General features: G+C 38.4%; 1 protein-coding gene across 4 annotated transcripts in view; it reads right to left on the reverse strand.

The window, feature by feature from the left end:
• pcx (pecanex) overlaps positions 1-26,578 on the reverse strand; it is a 514,715-nt gene that overhangs the window by 424,853 nt on the left and 63,284 nt on the right. For all 4 annotated transcript variants that reach the window (XM_067155270.2, XM_067155269.2, XM_068229749.1 and 1 more), the window contains exon 3: positions 21,390-21,583. In XM_067155270.2, coding sequence (XP_067011371.2) covers positions 21,390-21,583 — 194 coding nt within the window. The remainder of the gene's footprint in view (positions 1-21,389; positions 21,584-26,578) is intronic.

A 26,578-nucleotide genomic window follows, 5' to 3' on the forward strand; every position in this document is an offset into this window, starting at 1 on the left:
ATCACTGGGGGTTCAACAGAAGAAAAATTTTTGTCCCCCACCCCAACCTCTCCTCTCCCCCTTTCCCCCACCACCTCTTCCGTCGTAGGCCTAAAATAAGATGACAGAAAATACAGAGAAACAGACAAGACATGCAAAATAAGAAATATTTCACAATCAACTTACCGTATGCAGACAGCTTATACAAAAAATCCATCCTCCGCTCCTTGAAGGATGCAAACCTATCTATAACTGCTTCATTGAAGTCTGCAGAGTCTTGAACCAAGTCCCCTTCAATTGACAACATAGCAAGAGCATTAAATCTATCCTCGGTCATTGTGCTGTGCAAGAAAGTCTTTATTCTCTTCAAGGTTGAGAAGCACCTTTCTGTTTCAGATGTCGTCATGGGAATAGTAATAACTATATTTAAAAGTTTTCATTGGTATTACCTTGCCGCTATTCTTTGCCTCAATGATTTTTATGTTAAATTTCTCTCCAAAAAGTAATTATTCTAAAAAAGGCAAATGAATAGATGTTTAGTAAGTACTGATATACTTGGGACAAGATATCAATTGGAATTTGGCAGTTTAATGACTTTTGGTAGTGACTTGGGTAGTGTAATGTTCAAGTAGAGCTTAGCTAAATATGAAGTAAACAGTCAAGTCAGCAAAGCAATACATTTTTACCTCCAAGTAAGACAACTACTATGAGATAAACAAGTAGCACTAAAAACCAAGATGACACTGTATAAATCATACTACACCCCTATCCTCACATACAGTCTGGAAACCGCTACATTAAAATGAAAGGACAACTCGAAACTCCAAGCAGCAGAAACGAAGTTCCTACGCACAATGATCCAGAAGACTAGGAAGGATAAAATCAGGAACGAAAAAGTCAGAAGACTCCTTACTTCAGAAGATCCAAAAGGCAAGACTGAAGTGGTCTGGTCATGTGAAAAGAATAAGTGCCAACAGGTCTGCAAGAAAAGAGTAGCCTATGAAAGAGAAATAAGAAGAGAGACCAGTGGGCAGACCTAGAGAAAAATGGACAGACTTAGTGAAGAAGGATGTAGAGGAGAGAGGACAGGATTGAGAGCGGATTGTGAACGAAGAATGGTTCATGGATCGAACAAAATTGAAGGGGCTCGTATACCACACCTGGGAAACTGGAGTTGGTCAACGATGATGATGATGATGATGATTTTTGGTAGTAATAATGTTTTTCAACACTAGCACTATTTACATGCACTATTCTCTGCTGCCTAGTTAAATTCCCGTACAGGCAGACACATACCCCAACAACACGACTTGCGAGAGACTTGAGAGAGGGGCATATTGTGCATGCGAAAAGCACCAATATCCGTTTCTGCAATATCCTGGTCTTGCCTTAGTGCTAGCCGACTTCCCCTCGTACCTTGCCACTCCCTTCGCCTATGTACGGCCGGAGAGAACACCTTGCAAGGGTGTTCATTCCAGACGAGTATCCAGCCACAGACCTCTCACAGCTCACATGAATTGAAAGCCAGTACGAGTATATTACGGATAGATGGACTTAGCAAGAGCTCTGAGATTGATAAGGGAGTTATAAAAATTATGTACTTGAGTACAACTTTATATAAACTGGAGATTCATTGCTCCATTGCACAATACCAGAAACTGCCACTGATAGACTGATAACTACCTAAAATAATAATAAAATACACTACTGTAATCTTGCACTATTGTAACACCAAGAACTCCGATGCTCAACATGCTGCTAGTTCACTTTTTTTTTTTTGCTAAGGGCTTTACGTCGCACCGACACAGATAGGTCTTATGGCGACGATAGAGTTCACCTTTCTTTAACCATTCGATTATATTGGCGCTACAGTCATAGTGAGAATACATAACAGCAAAACATTTACTTGCAATAGCGGACTGTCGTTATATCCAATTTTTCGTAAATAGTAGGAGGAGGGGAGTGGCGGCAAACACATTAAAAATCGGTATGAAACGGCAATAATTTTCTTCAAAACTTTTGTTTTTGCAGATTTCCATACTATGGCTTACATGTTAGCTATTTTTAAATTCCAAGACAACATGAACACGTATGTTCAATTTCATTCTGAAAAATTGGAGTAGCATCACTCCAGTGGCTTCCGTGGCAAACCTTTCTGTCATTCCAGTTTTCTTGTTCAAACAGAGTCATCTAACCTAACTTAACCTTATGAGCATCATAAAAATATATTTCAAGCGCCAGTAATGGGAATAGACTTTCCTAAATTTAACCAGACGCAAGAAAATACACTGAAACCTCGTTAGGGATTTCCTCATTAAAATTATTTCTTGCTTAGCACGTCATCAATTTGAAGTCCCGATTCAAGTCGTATTAAATCTATATAACAATAGCTCACTTATCGCATCAGAGATTTTTCATTATTATCGCGTAGTACGATCACGTTTTTCCTAGCCCTGAAAATGTTCTTTGTCATCCCTTGTGAAAGGAGCTGATTTCCAACACAGATTAGAGCCCTCACCACAGGAGGCCGGTCTGAGAGAGTTGCGCAAAAATGAGAAATGGCCTTGAATTCTTGCACTTTACAAGGTAAATTACACCTAAGAGAAGGAAGTTGTTACCCTCAGGAAAGCTCAATAATCTCTCCAGTTTTCAATGATATTGCTGAATAACCTAGAAAGCCTGTTTGAGCTTGTATTTCACATTCCATTCAGAAGTTAGAAATTTATTCTGAATTGAGTGATACAGGAAGTTGACTAGCATGGCCATATTATTGTATCCTTAGTAATGAAGACAAAGTGGACAGGCCCCATCCATAACACTGTCAGTTGTGTACAGCCAGGCTTCTAGAGTGCCTAACAACCATCCAGTGTGTTGCACAATAGTGTGGTGGATAATAGATCATATTTACAGGCAATAAATTATATACTGTTAATTACGAGTCCTTACGTTAACTAAACTCATATTAATATATATCTGAAAAGGGTTCAAGGACAGTGCCTGCTTGCTAAGATGTCTGAGTGTGAGGAGGAAATGAATGGACAAGTGCTGCCAACACTAAGGATGGGGGCAGGTCATGTACCCCTAGAGTGCCGATATGTTTTTTTTATTTTATTGTTTTTTCTCTTTTTATCGCCGAAAGGCATTTTTTAAAAATATATATATATTCATGTTGCTGTTCTGCCAAGGTCTCTGATAAGGAGTAAATCATTTCTCTGTTTTATCAGTTCTATATACTGTATATTGGGTTAGATGTAAATTAGTAATCATATTTACTAGGAGGTGGTAAGAGGAATAGTACATTTGTTTTTTATGGGTATGGTGAACATTTATCTGGGCGAAAGCCTGCTACGTTCAATAGTTAATAAATAAATATTAATATATTGTAACGTGTTGGCAGGGTAAATAAGTAAATAAATGAGTACAGAACCTGGTAGCATCCTATTTCTAAGATTTATTAACTAAGCACTACAACTACACATTTACACACGCACACACACACACACACACACACACACACACACACACACACGATTGCCGAGCTTACAACTTACACAAGTACACTTACACGGTTCGCGCTCTCTCTCTCTTAGTTTCTCATGTTCCATCTACAATGACACACACACAGAGTCATCGATTATTTACACTACACTCAGCCACACTTGTTAGCGCTGTCACAGTCCACAGCCTACATGTCAGTCTCGCAGGTCGGGATAGTATTCGCTTTCACTCAATCCATTACATGTTACAAACTTCGTATTTGGTCCGTATTGAAAATGTACATCAATTAAGATTATTAAAATTTTATTAGTCAACCTAATTCAATACAAATGAAATTGTATTGAATTAGGTTGACTAATAAAATCCGTCGAACTCCGTTTACAGTCTGCACACGTCGGCACCAGTGTTCCCTTCGCGTTGCTACAGAACACCCAAGGTTCTTCTCCAGCAGCCAGCCTCAAGGGACTCACACACACGACATCAGGGAAACAGAAATGTGTCCTCGGCTCCAACAGGCAGATACTCCATCAGGCTGACATCTCAGCCCAGGCTATCACTGACTGCGCCCTTCGCTAACTCACACCAGCGAACTCAATCTCGCTCTCACTCACTAACTCACTCTCACTCACTCCAGTCTAACTCTCACTGACTGCAGGCAGGTCGTTCCTCTCTTATATATCTGTGTTGGCCCTTCTAGAATAGTCCGCATGCTCGATGGATCCAGGAATCTCGCGAGATGGAACACTTCAGATTAATCGTGGAGTTATTTCCATACTCCTCTGTTACGGGACCGCAGGCGGAAGCGAGTGGGGCTGGCCTAGCACTTAAGTGCTGCTTGTGACTGGCACGGTTGAAGCGTAAGGAGTGCGCCTATACGGTGCCGGGCCGGGACCACTGCTGCCAGTTGGCATGGCGGACGCTATAACCATTACAATATGTATATAGCACATGTTTCATGACATAACCTCACAAATAATATGATTGTCCGAAAACAACAATAACAATAATAAACAACAACAACAACAACAACAAAAAAGGACAAGTTAACAGTCACTTGTTTAGCCTTCGCAGATGACCTCAAACTCTTAGCTTTAAGTATGGAAGAAGCTACTTACCAGCTATCCTCCCTCGAACGCATAGCAGCTAAAGTAGGGCTGAAGATCGCTGTCAACAAAACAGAATTTCTGACCAACATCGGAGAAGCACCCAACTTCATTTCTTTGGGGGACAAAATAATACAAAAGGCCAACTCATTCAAATATCTTGGAGAATGGATTACCCCAAATGTTAATGAGGACCTTGCAATGAAGAGTAGATGCACTAAATTAGAAAGAGCTTATCATCTTTGTAAGAACATATACAAGTCTAAATCCCTCTCCTTGAATCTTAAACCTAGATACAACACCGTAGTAAGACCCTCTGTACTGTATGCCTCAGAATGCCTAAACATGATCCGGAAAGGACAACTCAGAAAACTAGAACTGAAAGAGCAAAAGATCCTCAGAAAGATTATAACAAGGAACTGTACAGTAAAATAGAAAGCATTACAACAGCTATGTGGAAGAGAAGACTAATGTTCTATGGTCATATAGTCAGGATGGACAGCCAGAGACTCACTTCAAGGATCTTCAACACTGTATCTAGAGGAAAAGCAACAAATGCCAAATGGACAAATTTAGTTCAGAAAGACCTACAATACCGAAACAATGATCACATTGACATTTACAACCGAGATAAGTTCAGAAAGTTAATCAAGACAACATCTAACTCTCTCCAGTCACCAACAACTAAATCACTGCGTCCAGGAGAAGGAGTGAAATGGACTCAAGAAAGTAAAGACATCCATAGCGCTAGAATGAAGGAATACTGGGCTAAGAAGAAGAAAAAAAACTCACCAGATTTAAGAACCACGAGGTCCATCATAGGCCTAAATGAAGAAGGAGCAGAAGAAGAAATGGCTGTAAACATTTCATAGCCACACCTCACAAGTCACAATAATAACAATAATAATAAAAATAATAATAATAAACCGAGCACTTCTCAGAAGAATAATCAAACAAAAGAGGTTTCAGGACAGACAATCATGTAGAAAAAAAAAAAAGAGGCACCCTTTGGACAAAGAAAAGAAGAGAGAAGCATAGCCAGAGAATGCGCGAGTATTGGGCAAATATCAAGTCACTCTCCAAGCAGAAAAGTTGAACATTGTGGTCCTTAGTTGGCCCATTCGAAGAAATAATAATAATAATAATAATAATAATAATAATAATAATAATAATAATAATAATAATAATAATCATCATCATCATCATCAAGATGGCGGAAGAGGATAGTCGTAATGTTGATAGTGCTCTCGAAAGTATCCTCGTTGTCGTGGATGAAAATAAAAATTTAAAGAAGCAATCAAAGACGTCAATATTAGACTCAGTAAGTACTATCAGAAAACTTTTTTTGATTTAAATAAGAGAGTAGACGATTTGACACGTGAAAATAGCGAACTGCATAAAGAGGTTATTAATGACTAGACACATGCATGGCAGGACAAGTGGCGCAGTCTATAGGCCACAGCCGTAAACAGGATTTTAACAGCACAGCTAATGCAAGCAGGGAGAGTAAGAGTCCATCTGGTGACATAAACAAGAAATCATTTGCAGACGTTGTTGCCAATAAATGGAAAGAGTAAGTTTAAGCTTACAGTAAAGACTAAAGGAAATCATTCTGCGGAAACAACTAAGAATATTCTGAAAACGAACCTTAATCCAGTTGAGATGAAAGTCGTCATCAGCGCATTCAAGACTCTCAAAAACGGAAGAATATTAATAGAAACATGTAGTAAGGAACAGAGAGAAAATAAGTAAATCTGTAGAAGAAAAATGTGGGAGAGAACTGGAAGCTAAGGTACAGGAATTACGTCAGCCACGACTAGTTATATATAATATTCCTGAAGAAATTACAACGGAAAATGCATATAATGTAATAATAAAAACTCAAATAATTATGATAATATCAACTGCCTACAGATAAATTTACAACACTCGATAGCAGCAACTGATAACTTGATGAATCTGACAGTACTTGAAGGAATAGACGTGGTATTTATACAAGAGCCACAAATTATCAACAATAGGCCTATTGGTATCACAAATAGATACCGGAAGTTTGCGGCAAGTGAAGGTCGATGTCGAACAGTAACGGTGGTGACAAACCCACAAATAGATGCTCTACTTATAAATGAAATGACTGACAAAGACACAGTAGTTGTAGGGGTTTAAAATTTTATTCTGTTAACATGTATTTTGATAGTCAAGTAACAATAGAAAGGGACCTTAACAAAATCAACAACATCTTGAAGTATACAAGTGGACAAGGGCTACTCATTACAATGGACAGTAATTCGAGATCTACAACATGGCACAATATACTCACCAATGAAAGGGGAAAGAATCTGGAGGAATTCCTTATAATAAATCAGCTCTTTGTACATAACGAAAGCAGTAATTTAACCACTTTCTAAAGTAGTAGGGGGAAAAGTAACGTGGACTTGACCATCAGCAATAATAAACTTCTTAAGGAAATATATAACTGGAGGATAAGCGAAGAAGAGAGCTGTTCAGATCACAGAATCTTACAATTCTCAGTAGCACAAAACTTGTGTTATGATTCAACATAAACCACATTCACTGGTATAAAATATATAACGAGAGGTAAAATATACAACGGGAGAAGAGGATCGAGAATTATATCAAGAAATATTAAAGAAAGAAATAGTACGACAGTTCTGGGGAACAAGACATGAAGAACCTACTGAAGATCTTGACAATAGACTATCAGCACACATAAATAATTCTGAAGATATGGAGGACATAGTAAATAAATTTAGTACTGCCCAAATAAAAGCTTGTATGCAGGCTTTCAAAGTTAGTAGACCATCTGAAAAAACTATTAGCCCAAAACACAGAACAGTGCCTTGGTGGAATAAAGAACTTACGATAATGCGGAAGAAAGTAAATGCATTTAGAAGAAAATTCCAGAGAACGTAAATAACAATGTCCTCCGAGATCAGCGCAAAACTGAATACTTTGCTGAAACAGCTAAATACCAAGCAAAAATCAGAAATGCAAAGCTACTGTCTTGGAAAGAATACTGTAGTAATATATCTTCAAATCCCTGGGACATAGTCTATAAATCAGCGTCAGGTAAAATTAAGAACACTCAAATTGTATCAACTCTTATGAACAATGAAGGTCACTACACAAGAGATTTAAAGGAAACGATGCAGTGCATATTAAACCATCTTATTCAGAAAGATGAAATGGAAGATACTGTTCAGCAAAAGCCAGAGGAACCAACAGACACTCCGGACGACTGGGAATTTACAGAAGAAATAAAATCTGCAATCAAAGATATAGGTCTTAAAAAGACACCAGGTAAAGATGGAATCACGAGCAAAATATTATGGTGGACGTATGAAAGTATCCATAAAACTATGACATCTTTATATAATGGTTGCTTGAAGAATGCTTGTTTCCCGAAGCGATGGAAAAATGCGAGAATCATACCAATCACAAAACCAGGGGAAGGGAAGCTTCAGGATCCATCCAAATTCCGACCAATAAGCCTGCTAAACGTGGCAGGCAAAGTACTAGAGAAACTTCTAATTAGTAGAATTAATCACTACCTTCATGCCAGTAAACTACTGAACGAAAATCAATATGGCTTCACAGCTCAAAAGTGTACTACTGATGCAGCTATGGCACTTAAGGAATTTATAACTGAAGCGTTCAAAAATGGTAAAATAACCATTATTGTTAGTCTTGATGTAAAAGGAGCTTTTGCCTCTGCGTGGTGGCCATGTGTCCTAAAGGCCCTAAAAGATTTTAAATGCCCGAGAAATTTGTACTACCTTACTAAGAGCTACTTCAAGGATAGAACAGCATTCATGAATTCCAATAGTATACAAGTCGAAAAAGTAGTTAATAAAGGATGTCCTCAAGGTTCACGTTGTGGACCGGGGTACTGGAATGTACAGTATAATGCACTGCTCAGTTTGGAATACGGGAAAAACACCAAATCTATAGCATTTGCTGATGACCTTATAATTGCAGTCAGGGCCGAAACTGAAATTGAAGCAGAAAATGTTGTGAATATGGAATTACGGAAAGTTACTAAGTGGTCAGCAGACAACAAAACCCGTTTCAATGAAAGTAAGTCAAAAGTTATGTTAATTTCAAGAAGAAGAAAAGCAAAGAAGACAATTGACATCTTTATCAATTGGAAACGTATTGAACAAGTAGACAAGATGGAATATCTAGGAATAACTATAGACTCTCGCTAAGTTCAATGACCACATCAATAAAGTCAGTGAAAAATGTATTAAATTAATAAACGCATTATCAAAATCGGCAAGAATAAGATGGGGTCCAAAACACCAGGCTTTGGAAATAATATATAAAGGAGCAATATTACCAATGATGATATATGCTGCACTGATCTGGATAGAATCCCTGGAAAAGAAATGCAATCTGATTAAATACGTGAGAGTGCAAAGACTTATTCTGTCGAGAATAGCAAGATCGTACCGTACTGTATCTCATGAGGCACTGTGCATCATCACAGGAATTACTCCAATAGATATCAAGGCTAGAGAGGTTATTACTCTATACAATATCAAATCAGGCAAAACAACTATGAATTATGTCATTGATCACCCAGAAAAACCTATGAGATGGCTCCACCCAGCCAAGTTTCCTGGTACTGAAGACCCAAGAATAGCATTAAATGAATATATCCCATGGAAAATTTACACAGATGGAAGCAAAAGTGAAGGAGTGGGAGCTGGCATAGCTATATACAGATCTCATGAATTAATAGATCAATTGAAATTTAAAATGAATGGCAGCAAAAATGGGAACAAACTTCAAAAGGCACACTTACAAAGGAATTCTTTCCAACAGTTGCAGGCAGATTAAAATCCAAAATAAACTTAACACCAAATATGACTACAATACTGACTGGACATGGGCGTAACTGTTCGAATAATCAGGCGGAACAATTAGCCATATTAAAATCTCTGGAATTCTTAGTAACTACTAGGACAGAGGATGACGAAGATATGAAAGCAATTATTTACACAGATAGTAAGATAACAATTTACTCTATTGCGGACTTCAGAAATCATAACCAACTGATTGAGAATATAAGAAAGACTACAGCTATTCTAAAAAGAAATAATTGGAGAATAAAATTTGAATGGGTTAAGGCACATATAGGAGTTGAAGGCAATGAACTGGCTGATGAAATTGCAAAGGAGGCTGCAAAATTAAGTGAAATCTGTTTCGATAGAATACCCATCTCTACATTTTAAAAAAATCTCAGAGAAGAATCAATTCATGAATGGCAGCAAAAATGGGAACAAACTTCAAAAGGCACACTTTCAAAGAAATTCTTTCAACAGTTGCAGGCAGATTAAAATCCAAAATCAACTTAACACCAAATATGACTACAATACTGACTGGACATGGAAATATTGCTTCGTACTTATGCAGACTTAAAATTATACGTAACTCCGAGTGTTCCTCTAACAGCAGCCCTCAGACAATAGATCATATAATTTTCGTGTGCAGTGAAGTGAAAAATATTAGGCAATTCTTGTTAAATAATGTTAATAGAGGTGATAATTGGCCAATGCAGAAATCTGTGCTATTAAAAAAGTATTTAAAGGAATTTTCCAAATTTGTTAATGCTCTGGACTTTCAAGCTCTCAGGAAAAAAGAAGACATATTGAGTGATATTGGTAAGAAATTTAATAATTCAAATGTAATTTATGTTTGTGTATTTGTAAGGAAATGTATTGTAAGTGCCTGTAGTACTACTCATGTAGTGGAGCATGCAGAGTATGTACAGTAAATGAAAAAAAATAATTTTTTCTAGTTGCTTTACGTCGCACCGACACAGATATAATAATAATAATAATAATAATAATAATAATAATAATAATAATAATAATAATAATAATTTGAGCTCGATATTGGCATTTACCCATGGGTTGAAGAATATCGTTTTCAAGTTATATCAGTCTATTACACTTGCGTCAAGGTGTATGTTGATCACATTGACATTTACAACTGAGATAAGTTGAGAAAGTTAATCAAGACATCTAACCCTCTCCAGTCTACGAGACTTCCCAACTTCAGATTTTTATTTTATTAGTGACTAACAAGTTGTCAATCTTGTACTAATTATATAATCAAACCTGGACATTTAGCATAAATATGCTTTATATTTTAACTTGTTATAGATAATTTTAATTATGAGGGTCAATTTTATGTGTATCTTTGTATAATGAGCCTATTTGGCCAATGATGACGTACTGGTACCAATTAATAAATGATGTAATTTTTATCAACAACATATCTTGTACAATTTAACTTACTGTATGTTGAAACTCACACCTTCGAGTCTCGACTAGTTGATCGAAGTGTTGTCGCATTCAAGATGACTATTTTCACCATTTTGGTCCGTATTGACTTATACACAAATTTCTATAATATAATTTTCCGCCTTGTCAATACTTTATACACTTTATTCTATTTAATTACCGTACATGTTCATGTTTCGAGAGCCTCTGCTCTCTTCTTCAGTGGTGCCAAATACTAATTATCTTAGGACTATGGTTCATTGGTATCATATTTCAATTATATATTAAAATATATGAATTTTAAATTAGTTACAATGTTACTCTAAGTTTTTCTTTTGCCCATTTATATTGTCATTTGTCACATATTTTACCAGAATTTTACCAATCATAAATAATAAAATCTAATTAAATTAATCTCTCTATGTTAATTTATGTCCTTATTAATATCTGAAAATAGTGACTCATTCTTCATCTTCTATAAAATCTATAAAATTAGTCTATCCTGAATTATAAAATAACACATAAGAAATAGCCACTTTGTAAATGAAATTAATAAACAACATTTATGAAGTTAGTCTTTTTTTTTTTTTTTTATTTCTTCACTCTTCTTTCTTAACGCCTGCTTTAATTTTCTAGACTTCTTATGAATCAGAATTTTCTCCTCTTACTCTCTTCCAATTCCTTAAATAAACAAAACCAAACAAACTAAAATTTAGAGACTTTTTACAAAAAGAAAACGACGACTCAGATAATTGAAGAATTTTCATTTAGGTCTACTTACTTCATTCCTTTAATTTCTCCGCAAATTGAAATGTGATGTTTGTCTGAACCCAAACAATATGTCCTCCTTCCCTCCTTGTTGCTACACGTCGCTAAAGGTTGGTTGTTAGTTTCTTTATTTAAGGAAACAACGAGCAGATCATCGCGCAACCAATAGCAAAGCAGCAACAAGGAGGGAAGGAGGACATATTGTTTGGGTTCAGACAAACATCACATCATTTCAATTTTTCTTCTCCATCCTTTATTTTTCTCCCTTCACCTCCTCAAGATTTCCTTTGAACCTTACCTACCACCATTTCTCTCTTCAGCTTATCACAACACGCGTAAATTCCCTTATGACATATTTTATTTAAACATTTTCTTCCACCTGACCAAATTTATTTATTTCCTCCTGTCATTTATTCAGAGTAAATTGTACGGTCCGCATTGAACTGCGAATTTATATCCACCTTTATTTAACTCCATATATGTTATTCCGCCTCGTGAAACATCCATCGTCCTTCAAGATTCCAGAAGCAGAAGAGCTTTCTTCTAGCATCTTACTTCGCATCGACAATTATTTCTAGTTTATAAACATCTTGAGAAGACAATGTTGTATGTATGAGTCATCAGTCCATACTGGTTTGATGCAGCCCTCCATGCCACCCTATCCTGTGCTAATCTTTTCATTTCTAGTAACCATTGCATCCTACATCTGCTCTAATCTGCTGGTCTAATTCTACCGTTCATACCACCTACACTTCCTTCAAAAACCAACTGACAAGTCCTGGGTGTCTTAAGATGTGTCCTATCATTCTATCTCTTCTTCTCGTCAAATTTAGCCAAATCGATCTCCTCTCACCAATTCGATTCAGTATCTCTTCATTCGTGATTCGATCTATCCATCTCACCTTCAGCATTCTTCTGTAACACCACATTTCAAAAGCTTCTATTCTCTTTCTTTCTGAGCTAGTTATCGTCCATGTTTCACTTCCATACAATGCCACGCTCCACACGAAAGTCTTCAAAAACATCTTTCTAATTCCGATATCAATGTTTGAAGTGAGCAAATTTCTTTTCTTAAGAAAGCTCTTCCTTGCTTGTGCTAGTCTGCATTTTATGTCCTCCTTACTTCTGCCATCGTTAGTTATTTTACTACCCAAGTAACAATATTCATCTACTTCCTTTAAGACTTCGTTTCCTAATCTAATATTTCCTACATCACCTGCCTTCGTTCGACTGCTCTTCATTACTTTTGTTTTGGACTTATTTATTTTCATCTGGTACTCCTTACCCAAGACTTCATCCATACCATTCAGCAACTTCGAGATCTTCTGCAGTCTCAGATAAAATAACAATATCATCAGCAAATCTCAAGGTTTTGATTTCCTCTCCTTGGACTGTGATTCCCTTTCCAAATTTCTCTTTGATTTCCTTTACTGCCTGTTCTATGTAAACATTGAAAAGGAGAGGGGACAAACTGCAGCCTTGCCTCACTCCTTTCTGGATTGCTGCTTCTTTTTCAAAGCCCTCGATTCTTATCACTGCAGACTGATTTTTATACAGATTGTAGATAATTCTTCGTTCTCGGTATCTGATCCCTATCATCTTCAGAATCATAAATAGCTTGGTCCAATCAACATTATCGAATGCCTTTTCTAGATCTACAAATGCCATGTACGTGGGCTTGTCCTTCTTGATTCGATCCTCTAAGATCAGACGTAAAGTCAGGATTGCTTCACGTGTTCCTACATTTCTTCCTAAGCCAAATTGATCTTCTCCCAACTCAGCTTCAACTTGTTTTTCCATTCTTCTGTAAATAATACGTGTTAAAATTTTGCAGGCATGAGATACTAAACTAATGGTGCGGTAGTTTTCACACCTGTCAGCACCGGCTTTCTTGGGAATAGGTATAACAACATTCTGCCAAAAATCGGATGGGACTTCTCCTGTCTCATACATCTTGCACACTAAATGAAATAACCTTGCCATGCTGGTTTCTCCTAAGGCAGTCAGTAATTCAGAGGGAATATCATCAATTCCAGGTGCCTTGTTCCTATTTAGGTCACTCACAGCTCTGTCAAACTCTGACCTCAAAATTGGGTCTGCCATTTCATCAGCATCAACAGCCTCTTCATGTTCCAGAATGAAATTATCTACATCGTTACCTTGATACAACTGTTGGATATGCTCCTGCCATCTTTCTGCTTTGTCTTCTTTCCCTAGAAGTGGCTTTCCATCTGAGCTCTTAATATTCATGCACCTAGATTTCCTTTCTCCAAAGGTTTCCTTGATTTTCCTGTATGCAGCATCTACCTTTCCCAGGACCATACAGCCTTCGATATCCTTGCACTTCTCCTTCAGCCATTCTTCCTTAGCTACCTTGCACTTTCTATCCATTTGATTCTTTAATCGCCTGTATTCTTTTCTGCCCTCTTCATTTCTAGCATTCTTGTATTTTCGTCGTTCATCAATCAGGTCTAGTATCTCCTGAGTCATCCACTGATTCTTAGTTGATCTTTTCTTCCTTCCTAACATTTCTTCAGCAGCCCTACTGACTTCATTTTTCATGACTCTCCACTCTTCCTCTATAGTGTTTCCTTCAGCCTTTTCATTTAGTCCTTGTGCAACATGTTCCTTGAAACAATCCCTCATACTGTTTTCTTTCAACTTGTCTAGATCCCATCTTTTTGCATTCTTTCCTTTCTTCAATTTCTTCAACTTCAGATGGCATTTCATGACCAACAAGTTGTGGTCAGAGTCCACGTCTGCTCCTGGGAAAGTTTTGCAATCCAACACCTGGTTTCAGAATCTCTGCCTAATCATAATGAAGTCTATTTGATACCTTCCAGTGTCTCCAGGTCTCGTCCACGTATACAGCCGTCGTTTGTGGTGTTTGAACCAAGTATTGGCAAGGACTAAATTATGATCAGTGCAGAATTCAACCAGCCGACTTCCTCTTTCGTTCCTTTGTCCCAATCCAAATTCTCCTACTGTACTACCTTCTCTTCCTTGGCCTACCACTGCATTCCAGTCTCCCATCACAATTAGATTCTCATCACCTTTTACATATTGTATTAAATCTTCTATCTCCTCATATATTCTTTCAATTTCTTCATCATCCGCTGAACTAGTAGGCATATAGACCTGCATTATTGTGGTGGGCATTGGTTTGGTGTCTATCTTGACGACAATAATTCTTTCACTATGCTGGTCGTAGTAGCTTACCCGCTGCCCTATTTTCTTATTCATTATTAAACCAACTCCTGCATTTCCCCTGTTTGATTTCGTGTTGATAATTCGGTAGTCGCCTGACCAAAAATCCTGTTCTTCCTGCCAACGTACTTCACTTATACCAACTACATCTAACTTTAGCCTATCCATCTCCCTTTTCAGATTCTCTAACCTACCACAACGATTCAAACTTCTAACATTCCACGCTCCGACTCGCAGAATGTCAGTATCCATCTTCCTGATGATCGCCCTCTCTCGTGTAGTCCCCACCCGGAGATCCGAATGGGGGACTAGTTTACCTCCGGAATATTTTACCCGGGAGGAAGCCATCATCAGTACATCATTCATACAGAGAGAGCTGCATGTCCTCGGGACGTAGTTACGGCTGTAGTTTCCCGTTGCTTTCAGCCGTGTAGCAGCATCAACACAGCTAAGCTATGTTGAGTATTATTACAAGGCCGTATCAGTCAATCATCTAGACTGCCGCCCTTGCAACTACAGAAAGGCTACTACCCCCCTTTCGATGAACCATTCGTTAGTCTGGTCTCTCAACAGATACCCATCCGATATGGTTGCACCTGCGGCTCGGCTATCTGCATCATTGGGACACGCAAGCCTCCCCACCGCGGCAAGGTCACATGGTTCGCAGAGGAGGAAGACAATGTTACGGTACTTTAATTTCAATTGATCTCTGAATGAACAACATCATCGCTTGAAAACCAACTTTTTTCGATTTCCACTTTCACAACTTGTCATTTTTATACGACGCACGGGACCTTTTTTATGGATCTCTATTTTTTGACATAATATAGCGCTTCTCTGGACTCCTAAGCCTCCACGCGCAACAATTACCTAGTTCCAAAAAACTGAAGAGCCTTTCCAACATCCATGTGTTTTGACGTCTATGAATACTTTAAAAAATGACGTAACTTCTTCGAATATACAACAGCAAACTCAAAAAGCCAGCATTCAACTGATAATTCTTCTTTATCACATCTTTTAGTGCACACTGGACTTTTAATGCTATATGACGCACTGAACTTTATTCATAAATAAACAACATAACTTCCGCTCAGTGCTTCGTCAATTGGAAGAGTTATTATTTTTAATATATTGCTGCTCAATATCCCACATGGTATGTACTTTTGAAAAGACTGTACTTGTGTTTACATTGTTTATTTTTTGTTCGATATTTACGCTTTAATTTACTTCAGGCTGATGATGACTTATTACTAGGTCGAAACTAGTCCCTATGTAATTTAAACTATTTACATTTTGTATTGAAAAGGTGGACCCAAAATAATATATTAATTTACTCTATTGTAGCCATATCGGAGTAATGTGTAGGAAGACAAACAGCTGACTGGCGTTCGGCGCGCGCACCGACGAATTTCATTGGTTGCGACAAGCAAAGAGTTGCATGAAAGATACTTCTAACTCCGTTTTCAAACCAATATTGAAACTTTAAACGATGTCTAGTTAAACATCGACCGAACATTATTTATGCAATCGAAGATCGTGCTCGATTTAGACGTTTCGGTAGACGTTGTCTAAGGCTTAAAACTAGTCATCGTTTCTGCATTCTCGGAGACGTCGATGTGCTGGAATTTATTCCCGCAGGAGTTTTTGTATGTGTTGATAACACGAGACTAGATTTGACCACCTTCAAATAACACTGGACTGAGCCAGGATCGAACCTGCCAAGCTGGAGTTTAAATGTCAGTGAGAGAGCTCGCTAGTGCACGTAGCGCGAAGACTATACCGAAGATGATCATTTGCATTCATTATGTAATCACTGGAGAGTATAAATATCGATAATGGATATAATAACACACACCTAATTGCTCATAACGGATGCATCAGTGGTAGCGTTCTCACTGTAACTGAAGGATAATAAAGATAATACACAATTTAATACAGAAATTTTCAAGGGTCATTACAACGGAGTTTCGCCATATGCCATACTCACTATAGCAAACTTCTACTGTATTTCTGTTGAACCTTCACAGGTGAAAAACAAACAAAATGACATGACACAATACCTAATAAACTACATATTATTCTGTATTGAAAAGCAATATAATGTAAAACAAAAGCTATTTAATACTATTGTAACCTTAAAAAAGTTACGTATATTTGATGAACCTGGTTTTGGTCTTGCTGAAGCAAGCATGTTCATAAATTTTATGTATTATTCATGTCTTGCCTTAATTTGATGGTCGCTAGCAAAACCGAAACTAGTTTCATCAAATACAGTAGAAGTCCGCTATAGCGAGTACGGCATATAACGAGACCCTTGTTATACCGACAATATTTTGCTGTCCCTTCAAAATTCCTATATTAAACCGTGTATTATCCTTCGGTTACAGTGAGAACCCTCTCACTGACGCATCCGTTATTACGAGTGATTAAGCGCGCACAAATTTTTCCGTTATCGATATTTATGCACCCCAGCGATTATGTTGCATGCAATCGATTATCTTCGGTATAGTTTCCTCGCTATAATCACTAGCGAGTTCTCTCGTCGACATTCGAAGGCAGTGTCAGAGTCTATTAGTAATAACCGTCGACTGCTATTCCATAAAGAAAATTCAAAATGAAAGAGAACATATTTTCGTAATAAATGCATAAATAACGTGGCCGATAGCAGTTAAAAATAATGGCTGAATAAACGATCTCTTAATTTTAATGTTATGTACTGAAATTAAGTAAGAATGTGATACACCTCAAGATATAGCAGAGTACATCACTGATTTTGAAAGGATAGTTCATAGTTTCTCGCGTCTAGTTAAATTTTGGAAAGGCTATTCGCATGTAAATTTTCTCTGCATGCATTTCAAAAATGTTTTCATGACATACATGCGATTAGGTTACGTGACGTCATTTGAAGAAGAAAACTCTGGAGTGATGCCGTATTTCTCCCCCTCAGAAAAATCAAGGACCATCTCATTCGCGGCCTAACAGTAATGAATACCACTGGCAACTCTCGCGGTAACCACGCTGCTTCTTTTCACCCCCGCACACGCACGCACACACAAAATTGACAAACGACCGCCTCTTTATTAGGCCTATACATCGCTAGCCGTGACAACCAGTTGTACAGTGCCTGTGTGTAACGTCACCGGATCTCGGGAAATAGTGAAGAGAGAATAACATTCTATTAGCCTCTAACAAAAAATTTCCCTAATCTGCAGAATGGAATCAAAACATGCAAGCCTTCGAATTCTTAGAAAGCCACGGCTACTCAGTACCAGAATTATAACGCGTCTACTGTACCTAACTCTTAGTAAAATTAAGTTTTATAGACAGCAAGAATATTTTCATGATGGATAGTCATAAAGATATGTGGAATAGGTATTGCCGGCAAATTTTCAACGGGTTCTCATCGATATTATGATGCCAATTATAAGTTAGTGGTTATTAAACTCTCGGAAATGTAGAATAATTATGGAGCCGCATGAAAATATGGCATAGACCTAACTAAAGTCAATATTTGGCGTCAACGTGAAGACAAAGATATAAAAAATGCATTCAGTGGTCCGCAACAAGGAAAATGAAATTGTGAGGCATGTGCACGAAAAACGCAAGGGCGGAGAGGCCATACCATGGCACAATAAACTCTTTCGTTGACCTTGAACGTCCGCCATTAGGCCTATACAACGCTAGCCGCTGAAGTTGGTCGAACCCAGCAAGCGAGATGTGCATGTAACGGTAGCCGGTTATATATGACGCTGAGTAAAAGTACCGTAACAGTTTTATAGATGGCAAGAATATTTTCCTGATGGATCGCCGTATTGTAGAGACGCATGGAATAGGCATTGCCAACAAATTTTCAATGGGTTCTCTTTTCGGTATTATGATGCCAATTTTAAGTTAATGGTCATTAAACCCGCGGAAATAATAATTGTGCAGCTGCAAAAAAAAAAAAATGCGGCATGATGAAAGCCAATGTTCAGCATCTAAAAATAGTATTAAAATGCGTTCTGTACAACAAAGGCATTCATATGATTTTACAAAGCACTTTTTGAGCTTGATTTAATTTTTTTTTAAGGAAAAAGTGGGGTTCGTCTTGTATTCGGAGAAATACGGAACTGTAATTTTTTTAGAATGAAATTAAACACACACTTTCACGTAGTATCAGATTTCGAAAAATAACAAACAAGTAAGTCGAAGTGTGGATATCATCCACGGAAACGCAAGTTTTGAACAAACTGATTTTAATGTGCATCGGGGGTTTTCCGACGTTTATACAAAAATCGGATATAACGACAATCCGCTATAGCGAGTACATTTTCCGCGGTTGTGAATTCTTGCTATAACGGACTTCTACTGTATATGTAACTTTTTAAATAATAATAATAATAATAATAATAATAATAATAATAATAATAATAATAATAATAATAATGTTATTGGCTTTACGTCCCACTAACTACTTTTATGGTTTTCGAAGATGCCAAGGTGCCAGAATTTTGTCCTGCAGGAGTTCTTTTACGTGCCAGTAAATCTACTGACGCGAGGCTCACTTACTTGAGCACCTTCAAATACCACCGGACTGAGCCAGGATCGAACTTGCTAAGTTGGGGTCAACCCTCTGAGCCACTCAGCCTGGCTAACATTTTTAAGGTTACAATAAATAGTAATTAATAAGTGGAAACCTTTAGCTTTTGTTTTACATTATGATACCTATGGGACTCGCCAAACGGTGTCTAGAAGTATTCTTACATAGAATAAAAACAGAAGCTGTGTGAATGTGAGATTTGCTGCTACTGACCAGCTCGGGTCAGCTGTCATGAAGTTCTCTACTGTCTCCAATAGAGCTTGCATCATGTGTGTGAACAAGGATAATACTAACAGGGTAGAAATAAGATAAAGCACAGCGTCCGATCGTAACCTAACTCTAGGGGATGCTGGACCTCAGACCTCCTTTGCTTGCCCTCAGATCAGGGGTCTTGTCGTAAGTTGGCAGTCTTGCGTAGTGTGCTGTGATGTCATCCGAGCCGTGCCTATCTTTCGCAACGGAAGCTTTACTCTCAACTTTAGTTCACCTCATTACCACTACAGTATGATGTACTGAACGCAGGTAGGCTGGTTTCTGAATGCTGTGCACTATGAAATATTTAAGTTACAGTATTCTGACAGAACACGAAAGGTACGTACCCAGAGATGAAGCTCTCTTACATTCGGGCCAATACGGTATTTTCACTTCATAAATATAGTACACTCTTCTTTCAAACCTAGAGCAAATAGGCTACCACAACACTTACAAAGAAACTGCCCATGAAGTGATGTCCACCACCATGGGGTTGCCCAATAACATTAACATTTAGATTCTCCCACTTAAAACTTAACCACAGTTCAACAGATTTATTTTACGAATATTAAAAGCATTTATCCACTAAGAAGCAGCTGCTGTTAGCCAGGAGCTCATGTGGTACAATGCAGACACATCGTAATGAAGGGGTGGGGCTTGATCTCACTACATATGTATGTGTCTGCAACTTTCTTCTGAGTTTTATTACTAGTCATATTTTTGGTATCAATTCTACTTCTTGGGAATGAAATAATATCCAAGAATGAAGTATGTCACTTTCTTGCTCCATGAGGGTTTCTACTCAAGTGCAGTCTGAAGAGGAACACAGTCTCTTCTTCCTCAATCCACTCATTGGCTGAATGGTCAGCATTAAGGTGTTTGGTTCAGAGATTCCGGGTTCGATTTGTGATTGGGGTGGGAATTTTAATCACGTCTGATTCATTCTTCTGGCTCTGGGACTGGATGTCTGTGTTTGTTCGAACACTCTCCTCTTCATATTCAGACAACACACCACACTACCAACCACCACAGAAACACGCAATAGTGATTACAATCATATAGGGTTGGCATCAGGAAGGGCATCCGGCCATAAAACAGGACTAAATCTACACTTGCGACAGAGTTTACACCTGTAATCCCACAGATCTGGGTAAAGCTATAGAAAAGAAAAAGAAGAAGACAGTCTCTTCTTTCTCGTCACTGTCTACAGCCACAACCTCACTGTTTTCAAATATTTCAATTATTCTGTTCTTTCCATGTCCATTTTGCATTCTCTTTTATTAACTTGTTTTGTAAGACACTGCATCATACTCAAAGTGAGAACTGAAGCTAAACAAGATACAACTTGTGATTGACTCTTTAATGGTCAGCGATTCCTGCTCACTAACAAATGAGAACGGCAACTGAAATCTCATACTGAATGCTTTACTGTATTTCAGTAGGCAGATAGCTGTGATTACCGATTCAAAAACTGAAAGACCTTTAGATAATCTGATGATCTACTGTATGTATAGATTATTGGCAACTTGCACACACATTTTTTACAATTGCAAGAGGAAAAGGACATACAAAAACCAGTGATCAGGAACATAAAGAATGCAACTGCTGGCCTCATCTATGATATTACTAGCTGTTAGATTATTACTATTTGTATGTTTGTCTATGAATGATCGACCAAAATCTGCACCCTACCTATAGTACTGCTCCCAGCCTTGAAGGACATGTCTTCAATGCTGCCCCTGTTGGGATACTCGGACGAGTTGATGCTGTCCACGTCCGTCCCCACCTGGGGTTCCACATAGGAATTCCGAGAACTGCAGCCAACAGGTGGGGTCTCGCTCGGCCTCTTGCCACTCAATACCTGTAGCTCGATGCCTTCTTCCTCCCTGCAATACAAATTGAACATCAAGCACAACAGACCACTGTTGTATTGTCTCATCAGCCCAGGGTAAGCTCGTTTCTACTCCAACACATCCACCTTTATCACCCTGCCAAAGAAATTGAATTCTAAATGATGTACCGATTACAGGCTAATAATAACGCTCCAAGAGTGTTTTTTATAATGTATCTTAGGTTCTCACAAATACTGTAATGACACCCTCCTGTGTACTTCTTCAAAACCTATTTGCTTCCTACGATATGTTTCTGAAAGAGAATCTCTCATACAATACAATATATAAAATTCAAGAATACAGTGTTGAATTGTACATTTCTAAAAATCATCACCACCCACCATCACATCTCCCAGCGCATCCTTACCATGTGAGCTACTGCAGTTCCCGAGTCTAGCCTAAGCAAACAAAGGGAACGGTCGTGCTGTGATGAGTGTACCGAGTGAGTGGAGTAAGAGTCGGGAGCGGACGGGTCGAATAGTGTGTGACAAGGAAGACGATCAGCATAGAGCAATATAGGGTAGTTATAGGAAGATGGCAGGGAAGAATGAAGAAGAAAATAACCAAATATAAGTAAGGTAATTTGCAGATCGGATTGAAGGGCGAGATGAAGATGTTGGCACTGGTGGTCATTGTGCTGCTGGTTGTGGAAGTAAATCCAGGCCCGCAGAGCAGTGGCAACATGAATTGGGAAGACATAGAAGTAATAAGGAAAGTGGAGGAACTCTGTCCGTTTGAACAGTTAAAACAGATGATACAAGAGCAAGTTAAGGAACACAAAAAGACGAGGCTGTGGTTTCGGGAAAACAAGAACAAAACTAAAGCAAAAATGGAAAACAGTGAGAGAGAAATTGCATTTCTAAGGGAGAAAATAAAAAATATGGAAGAGGTGATGAATTCGAACAGTCAAGAACAGAGGAAGAAATCCATATTTATTTATGGTCTGAAGAGAAGGCAGAAGCTGAAGTGGATATTATCTATAAAGTGGTAGATGTCATACAAAATGAAAATTAACTTTAGTGAGGTCGATAACGCTGAGAGGGTAGGCAAGGTGAGGGGGAGCACACCTATAAAGGTGAGGCTGCTATCCTCATTGATGGCGGACATAGTAACCAGAAACCTACAGAAAGAAAAAATGTGGATTAAGAGGGACTTGGGAAGAGACGTGAATAAAATTTCCAAAATTTTAAAGAAACATATGGTGAGGGCAAGACTGCAAGGGTTGAGGGCGCATATTAGTGGCCAGATACTGGTGGTGTCCAATGGGAAAAGGGCTCAAAATTGGACAGTGACGAAACTTCAGGCCTTGGAGGAGTGTTTACAACAGGATGAAATGAATAGGACCGGTAAGGACGTGCATTATAGAAAGAGAGGAGCACCGAGTACGGGATGCAGTGTCAGAGAAGACAGGCGTGGTGAAAAGGAAAGATCAAAGGGAAACAGTGAGTTATGTGTGCTTAGTACGGCGTCGAGACTGGAGGAAAGGCAGGGAAGAGAGATCACAGTGACGGAGTGGACGTGCATAGTGAAAAGAAAAGTGCAGTGGATGACAGGGAGAGAATGAAAATGTGGGCAAGGGAAGTAGCCAGAGAATTAAGAGAGGAGGCCAGTGTGGAGACTCGTGCAGAGTGAATGTGAAGTTCAGAGAGAGGAAGCTAATAAACGAAATGTTTTGTATAAAGGGAGAAGCAGGAGTTTAAAGGATTTGTGGGGGAAGAAAGATAAGAGTGATGAAGGCACAGTAACTAGAAGTAAAAAATAATGTTAGTAAGTAATTTAGGGTAGTGGATGCAAATACGAATGGTAAGCTAAAGTTGGTAGGTGGTGGAGTGTGTGCGACATTTGTAGTTGAGATAAGAGTGATTAAGTGGTTAAATTGGGATGTGGTGAAGTGAGTTTATTAATTGCTGTCATTGTATTTAAAATGTATAGTGAACTTGATATGGCATATGGTAGAGTGTGCAAGAGTAAGCAAGCTAATGGTGGAATTGTTTGAAATTAAAAGTGAAAGGATGGTTAGAGAGATGATGAATAAGAGGTTGAGTTGATGGTATACAATAAGTGAACTGGAGAGTCGAAATTAATGTGATTATGATTGGTATATGTATAAATGGGAAATGATTAGTGCGGCTTTATGGTAAGTAAATTATGAAAAGTAGTTGATGTATACAACTGTATTGGAGGGAGGAAGTTAATATGTGGAGATAGCTGGTATATGATATTGTGTGAAGGCCGCTAAAAGTGATTATGTTTATAAGAAAAAGTGTGATTGAAAGAGAGATGAGAAGGGAGGTAGTAAAGTACTGTCAGTATAATTATGGTATGGTAAGATGTGATGGCATAATTTTATGTTGAGACTGAGTTGAAATTCAAATGAGAGAAAGCACGTAATTAATACATGATCATGGTTGGTATGTGTGTGAAGGGTAAGATGATGTAAATTACGAAAAATGTTAATAATGGGTACATAATTGTATTGGAAGACTGAAATTAATATATGGCAGGTATATTGTTAGTAAGTGCCTCTGCGGATCAGTGGTAAAGTGTCAGCCTCTAGATCCCACGGGTTCAAACCCGGCAGAGGTGGTCGGATTTTTGAAGGGCGGATAAAAGTCCATTCGACACTCCATGTCGTACGATGTATTCATTAAATCAAAATTCATTAAATCTCAGCTACAGACGCCCAAGAGAGTTTCGGTTTGCTCAGTCTACCATCTAGTGGGCCTAGAGTAAAACAGAACATCGAAATAGACGAGCAGACAGCCAGATGGCGTCAAATTGAAATGTCTGCACATGGTAGCTGAGGCCATACGATTATTTTATTGTTAGTAAGGTAATGGAGTGATTGCAAAAATTGTGAGGTGACAAGGTTGGCAGATGAAAAGGGAGGTAGTGATGTATGGTTGGTGAAGTATGGAATGGTAAGTATAATTTAATGTGGAGATTGGCTTGCAATTTTAAATGAGACTAAGTATGGTTGAGATTGAGGACGAAACTGATAGGTGACTATGGTTGGCATATGTATGAATGGTAAGACGATTATTGCTGCTTTATTGTATGTAAATTACGAAAAATGAGATTGGCGTTGGGTAAAGGTAATAGAGGGATTGTAAAAATTGTGAGGTGATAAGGTTGATGATGAAAAGGCAGCTAATGAGGTATGGCTGGTAAAGTTAGGTATGGTAAAACGTGATGGCATAATTTAATATGGTGATTAGCTTATGTGATCATAGTTGATATATGGATGAATAGTAAGACTATTTTGCTGCTTCATTGTATGGAAATTATGAAAAATTAGTGGGGTGAGGTAATGACTAGGAACAAGGAAGTAGTCCATGCAGAAACTACAACGCGAGGAGATTGTGGCACACTAATGCGGTAGGCGGTGTAATGTTATGGGTGTATCAGCGAACTTGAGTAGGTCAATGAGAGTTCTGGAATGTGCTAGGTTTGCGAGTCCAGCCAGAAGAGAGATGGAGATCTTTAACCTTCATGTGCTGATTTGCCGTTGTTTAAGTTTACCTTATTATACGTTATTTTATCCAGTTCACGTATTACCTTGGCTATCGGGTCTTCGGAAAGGAGTCGGCTGTGGGCCATTTGATTCGAATTATTATATTGTATTATTATTATTCTTTCTTCGTTTCGGCCTGCTGTGGACCACGTTATTTCAACCGTTTGCACCCTTGAGCTTTAATTCTTCCCCAGTACTCACGCATTCTCGTTCTGTGAGCCTCCTTCCTTTCATCAGTCCACTTCTTGCCTGTTTTCAACTTTGGCCTTTCTTGGAACCTCTTGTATCCCCGGAGCTTTTTCTGGAAAGGAGCACGTTTCTGGATGTCTTTGAGTGTGATTCCTATTTCTTGAAGGTCTTTTTCAACTTCAATAAACCAGGGTCCCTTGTTTTCTTGTTAAGAAAGTAGGAAAAGATCCTATTGGTTTGTCTCTGTGCTCATGCGTGCTATATGGCCATAAAAATTATTCCTCCTTTTCCGAATCGTGTCCGTTATCCACTCCATATGCTGGTACAGATCGCTGTTGTGTCGTCTCCTGTACTCACCATTTTCTTTGATTGGTCCAAGAATCTTTCTCAGGATTTTTCTTTCTTTAGCTTCTAGCTTCTCCATCAGACCTTTTCTGTTCATTGCAAAGCATTCTGCTGTGTACAGTGCTTCCGGGCATACAACCGAACAATAATGCCTAAGCTTGGCGTTGATGGACACTGATCTTTTGTTGTAGACATTCCTAGACAGCTGATATGCCACCTCCATCTTGTTGATTCTGCACAAGATTGCTTCTTTCTCAGAGATGTTAGGTACTATCCACTCGCCAAAGTACTTAAACTTTTCCATCTGCTTGATTTTTCCCTGTTCCACAATGAGCTCTCTGGGGGCTGGCTTGATGTTGGTTATAAACTCTGTTTTTTGGAAAGAGATTTGGAGGCCAGCTTTTGCTGCTTGGATTCTCAGTTGGTTAATTTGTTTTTCAGCAGTATCTAGCGAATCAGAAAAGATCGCTAGGTCATCTGCAAAAGCTAGGCAGTCTATGATAAGATCATCTTTCTTATATCCTATTCTAAGGCCATTCTCAACCTCTTCCTTGCACATCTCCTTGCGCCATTCCCGAATGATTTTCTCCAGAGCGCAGTTGAAGAGAAGCGGTGATAGTCCATCCCCTTGCCTAACACCAGTCTTGATTTCAAAGACGTTCGAAATTTCTCCCCTGAATTTCACCCTGGACGTAGTGCTGGTAAAGGTCTGTTGAATGATAGCTCTCGTTTTGTTGTCTAAGCCCATTTCCTTCAGAATGCGGAGGAGTGTGTGTCGGTCTATGGAGTCGTAGGCTTTTTGGAAGTCAACAAAAGTAACTACAAAATTCTTATTCCTGGATTTTAGGTACGACAGGACAGACTTAAGGTTCATGATCTGCTCTGCACAAGATCGTCCTTTTCTAAAGCCTCCTTGGTATTCACCCAACTGTGAATCAAGT

The sequence above is a fragment of the Anabrus simplex genome, chromosome 11 (genome assembly GCF_040414725.1).
Source record: "Anabrus simplex isolate iqAnaSimp1 chromosome 11, ASM4041472v1, whole genome shotgun sequence".
Lineage (NCBI taxonomy): Eukaryota > Metazoa > Arthropoda > Insecta > Orthoptera > Tettigoniidae > Anabrus > Anabrus simplex.